Source organism: Loxodonta africana, chromosome 22 (genome assembly GCF_030014295.1).
Source record: "Loxodonta africana isolate mLoxAfr1 chromosome 22, mLoxAfr1.hap2, whole genome shotgun sequence".
Classification (NCBI taxonomy): domain Eukaryota; kingdom Metazoa; phylum Chordata; class Mammalia; order Proboscidea; family Elephantidae; genus Loxodonta; species Loxodonta africana.
The window spans coordinates 64,716,391-64,721,771 of NC_087363.1; the positions used below are offsets into that span (position 1 = coordinate 64,716,391).

At 54.7% G+C, this 5,381-nt stretch overlaps 1 protein-coding gene across 1 annotated transcript; it reads left to right on the forward strand.

Moving 5' to 3' along the window:
• Positions 1-575: 575 nt before the first annotated feature.
• AOC1 (amine oxidase copper containing 1) lies at positions 576-5,144 on the forward strand. Its single transcript, XM_003410008.3, has 4 exons — positions 576-2,440; positions 3,561-3,846; positions 4,226-4,358; positions 4,875-5,144. Exons 1-4 carry the CDS (start codon positions 871-873, stop codon positions 5,142-5,144), a joined length of 2,259 nt encoding a protein of 752 aa, XP_003410056.1. The 5' UTR covers positions 576-870.
• The last annotated feature ends 237 nt before the right edge of the window (positions 5,145-5,381 follow it).

Below are 5,381 nucleotides of genomic sequence, written 5' to 3' on the forward strand. Positions count from 1 at the left end.
GGAGGTCCTTGTCATCAATCTTTCCCTGGACTAGGAGCTTCTTCACGCAAGAATGGGTCCAATGGACATGCTCTGCTCCAGGCACTGCTTTCTTGGTGGTATGAGGTCCCCCTTCTCTGCTTGCTTCCCTTTCCTTTTTATCTCTTGACAAAACTCCCTGTACATTGGATCAGGGATGTGACCTTGACAAGGGTGTTACAATCCCACTCTAACACTTTTTAACATAAAATTACAATAAAAAATGGAGGACAAGCCCACCATACTGGGAGTCATAGTCTAACCAAGTTGACACATATTTTGGGGGAACACAATTCAATCCATGACACCCAGGCAGCCCAGTCCAGAGCCTATGCTTTTAATGTCTACAATAAACTTCAAAGTGTGTCTATATAAAAGATATTTTGTTTCATCAGAAGTTAGTTTTGCAGTTTACCCACTCTCTGCCTCTGCCCAACAGAATACACACTGGGTGCCTGTGGATGGGGCAGGGGCTCAGGGCCGCTCTGACCCCTCACACACTGGCTGCAGTGTGCTAAGGTGAAGAGAAGAGTGCAAGGTCTGGCCAGGATAAGAAAATGTGCAGAAAAGGGGACGTGAGGGGGCTTACATTGGTAAGAAAATCCACAAGGCCACAGAGGATTAGTTTCCAAGTCAGCAAGGAGACGGCAGGCACAGCCCTCAGAGCCATGGGTTGGAATAGACTAGCACCATTGCAAATGGACTGATTCAACTTGGAGTGGGGGAGGGAGAAGCTAGGTCTGCAGGAAACCATAGGGCTAAGGGACACTGTACTCAAAGCCCCAGCCTGGTGGAGGTCCATTTCTTCCTATAGCACAACTAACCCCATGCCCTCTACCACATTCCAGGACAATGGGTCAAGAGGCCCTGCTGCTTGGCTGGGCCATAGTCGGGATCCTGGCACTGCAGACCCTGGCGGAGGCTGAGCCCTCTCAAAGTTCCCTGGGCAGCAAGGCTGGGGTGTTCAAGGACCTGAGCGCAGAGGAGCTGAAGGCTGTGCACAAATTCCTTTGGTCCCAGAGGGACCTGTCGCTGAAGCCCGCCAAAGCCTTGACCATGGCCAAGAACTCCATCTTCCTCATTGAGATGCTGCTGCCCAAGAAGCAACATGTGCTGAGGTTTCTGGATGAAGGTAAAAGGCGTCCGGTCCGGGAAGCCCACGTTGTCATCTTCTTTGGAGCCCAGGAGAAGCCCAACATCACTGAGTTTGCAGTGGGACCCCTACCATCACCCTCCTATATGCGAGTGCTGCCCCCCAGGCTGGGGCACCGCCCATCCTGGGCGTCCAGGCCCGTCTCCACTGCCGAGTATGCCCTCCTGAACCACATGCTACAGGAAGCCACCAAGCCCCTGCACCAGTTCTTCCTTGATACAACAGGCTTCTCCTTCCGACATTGTGGAGACCGGTGCCTAACCTTTACCGACGTGGCCCCCCGCGGCCTGGCTTCTGGCGAGCGCCGATCCTGGCTTATCCTGCAGCGAGATGTGGAAGGCTTTTTCTTGCACCCCACTGGGCTGGAGCTGCTTGTGGACCACGGGAGCCAAGATGCCAATGACTGGGTGGTAGAGCAAGTCTGGTACAATGGAAAGTTCTACAGGAGCCCAGAAGAACTGGCCCGCAAGTATGGCGATGGGGAGGTAGAGGTCGTGGTTCTGGAGGACCCACCACTGCGGGGCAGCGAGGACACCCCACTCTTCTCCTCCTACAGGCCCCGTGGGACCTTCTCCACATCCAGCACCGTGAATGGGCCCCGCCTGGTTCAGCCCCAAGGCCGCCGCTACCAGCTAGAGGGCAATGCTGTGCTCTACGGGGACTGGAGCTTCGCCTTCCGGCTGCGCTCCTCCTCTGGGCTACAGGTCCTGGATGTGCGCTTCGGAGGGGAGCGTGTGGCCTACGAAGTGAGCATACAGGAGGCAGTGGCTCTATATGGAGGACACACACCAGCAGGCATGCAGACCAAGTACATGGACGTGGGCTGGGGCCTGGGCAGGCTCAGCCATGAGCTAGCCCCAGGCATCGACTGCCCGGATACAGCCACCTACCTGGACGCCCTCCACTATTACGATGCTGATGGCCCAGTACACTACCCCCACGCCCTCTGCCTCTTCGAGATGCCCACAGGGGTGCCCCTTAGGCGGCACTTTGATTCTGACTTCAGAGGAGGCTTCAACTTCTATGCAGGGCTGAAGGGCCAGGTGCTGGTGCTGCGAACCACTTCCACAGTCTACAATTATGATTACATTTGGGATTTCATCTTCTACCCCAATGGAGTAATGGAAGCCAAGATGCATGCCACTGGCTACATCCATGCCACCTTCTACACCCCTGAGGGGCTCCACCACGGCATGCGCCTACACACCCACCTGGCTGGCAACATGCACACCCACCTGGTGCATTACCGCGTAGACCTGGACGTGGCAGGTAGGACTCGGGCTAGGAGCAGAATGGGACCCTGCCAGTCAGGCAGCCTTCACAGGAGATGGCGCTAAGGCTCTCCTGGGGCAAAAAACCATGAGCACTTGCCCAGCCTGCTTTGCAAAACCTGCATTGCTACAAGCTGTTGTGCCCTGAAAAGCGGTGATAGTTAATAGTGCCAGCTTTTTACCCCAGTTGTGCTGATGTGAACCGTGTCCTCACCCAGGGCTGCTGACCCTATAATGTTGTTAACTGCTGTTGAGTCAGCCCTGACTTGTGACAACCCCATATACAATGGAACAAAAAACACTGTCCTGTCCTGAGTCATCCCCATGATCAGATGCAGATTGGACTATTGTGGTCCACACAGTTTCCATTGGCTAACTGTTGAAAGTAGATTGCTAGGCCTTTCTTCCTAGTCCATCTTAGTCTGGAAGCCCCACTGAAGCCTGTTCACCGTCACAGCAACACACAAGGCTCCACTGACAGACAGGTGGTGGCTGTGCTTCCGGTGCACTGGTCAGGACTTGAACCCAGCTGTCCCGCATGGAAGTCAGGAATTCCACCACTGAGTCACCACTGCCCTCAGTGATGCTATAAAGAGGAGGATTAAATAGAAATGTGTACTAGGACTGTGGGATAATGTCCAGAAGTGTACGAACCATAGCTGACTAGTGCTCTGGGTGGGGACCCTCATCCTGTCTCTTGGATTGTGTCCCTGTAGAGAGTGTAGCGTGACATACGTGACATACTTGACATAACAAAGCCACCTATTCTCCCTGTTGGGCCCAGAGGGGTCCTCTACCCCATCTCTCTGGCCTGGGAGCTGCTCTCTCTTGAGGATACAGCCACAGCCATTCAGCTTGGGGCTAGTTCCTTGAGGACCCACCCAGAGTCACAGCAGAATCGTCGTAGCTGCCCTGACAACATACGACCTTCCAGTTCCTCTGGGCTTTTAGCCCCTTCTGCCCCACACCCAGCTCAGTGCATGCCCCCCAAAACATTCTCTTTGTCACTGGCTGTGGTTGTCTTTGTACGTGGTTCAGGATGGAGATCCCAGTGCAGAATGAGAGCATTTCAGATCGGGAGCTTGATCCTCATTCTCCTTTTTCCTGCACTCCTCCAGGCACCAAAAATAGCTTCCAGACACTAGGGATGAAGCTACAAAACATCACTAACCCCTGGAGCCCAGGACACTACCTGGTACAGCCCACTCTGGAGCAGACACATCTCCCCTGTGAGCGCCAGGCTGCCTTTCGCTTTGGGCGGGCCCTGCCCAAGTACCTGCTCTTCACCAGCCCCAAGAAGAACCCCTGGGGCCACAAGCGCAGCTACCGAGTGCAGATCAATTCTATGGCCAGCCAAGTGCTGCTCCCAGGCTGTCAGGAGGAGCGGGCTCTCACCTGGGCCAGGTGAGCTGGGGGTGGGAGCAAGGGCTCCCCTCAGACAGAATGCATGTCCGTGTGTGTGTCTTTGTTTATGTGTCTGTGTATGTGTGCCTGTGTCTCTGCCCGTGTGTGTGTGACTGTGTGTGTGTCTATTTGTGTGTGCCTGTGTTTGCATTCGTGTGTGCATGCCTGTGCACTTGGGGAACGGGGTGAAGGACCCCATGCCGAGCACCCTGAGCCTCTGCTGACAGTGGCCAACTCATTGGGTCCAAGGATACAATCTCTCATTTTGGGAAGGCAGTAACTTTCCCCCATCATTGACCCTGAAGATGTCCCCTGAGAGAGGCTAGGAGCCCCATGCCCCCCAACCTAAAGCCACCTGGCTTCCCCTCTGCCCTGGCAGGTACCCCCTAGCAGTGACCAAGTATCGGGAGTCGGAGCTACACAGCAGCAGCATCTACAACCAGAATGACCCCTGGGACCCACCTGTGGTCTTTGAAGAATTTCTTCGAAACAATGAGAACATTGAAAATGAGGTACTGACCTTGCCTCCAGCCCTGCCCAACTCTGGCCCTGCCTCCTTCCAGGCCCAGCCCCAAGACCACCCTCACCAAGAGGGAGTCCAAGCCGCCCTCTGCCTGGACTTGACCTTACCCTGGGTTGGGTGGGGAGACTACGTCTGGAAGTCATTACAGAGCTTCCCACCTCTGCAACTGGGCTTGAGGGATTGCAGAAAGGTTCTCAACATGATAAAAAATGCCTCAAACCAAAAAAACCAAACCCGTTGCCGTGGAGTCGATTCTGACTCATAGCCACACTATAGGAGAGAGTAGAACTGCCCCATGGGGTTTCCAAGGAGCAGCTGGTGAATTTGAGCTGCTGACCTTTTGGTTAGCAGCCATAGCTCTGAACCACTTTGTCACCAGGCTCCAAAAATGCCCAAGGGCCCCAGCAGCCTCTAGTGGTCAGGGCTCAGCACCATCCCCATTGAAGATAGCTCCCTTCTCCTCCTTTCTGAACTGCCACACCTGCTCACTCCCTTTCTCCCACAGGACCTAGTGGCCTGGGTGACAGTGGGCTTCCTCCACATCCCCCACTCAGAGGACATCCCCAACACAGCCACACCTGGAAACTCTGTGGGCTTCCTGTTGAGGCCCTTCAACTTCTTCCCAGAGGACCCATCCTTGGCATCCAGAGACACCACGATCGTGTGGCCCCAGGACAAAGACTCTAACCATGTTCAGCGCTGGGTTCCTGAGGAGGCAGGGGGCTGTTTGATGCCTCCGCCTTTTAGCTACAATGGCACCTATAGGCCAGTGTGAAGAGTACCTGACCCAACTCCCACCAGGGAACCTTTGTCCTTAGGACTAACAGTAAACCCTTTTGACCATGCTGTGAGCTGCTTCTAGGGGTTGGGGTGGTAGGTAGGTGGAGTGAGGGACATGAGTGCACAGACGTACAGTCACATGATCTGAGGCTTCACTCACACCTGGTCCACTGCAGCCCAGAAGAGATTCCACTACTACCTAAAGTGCAGATCACTGAAACACTCGTATTTG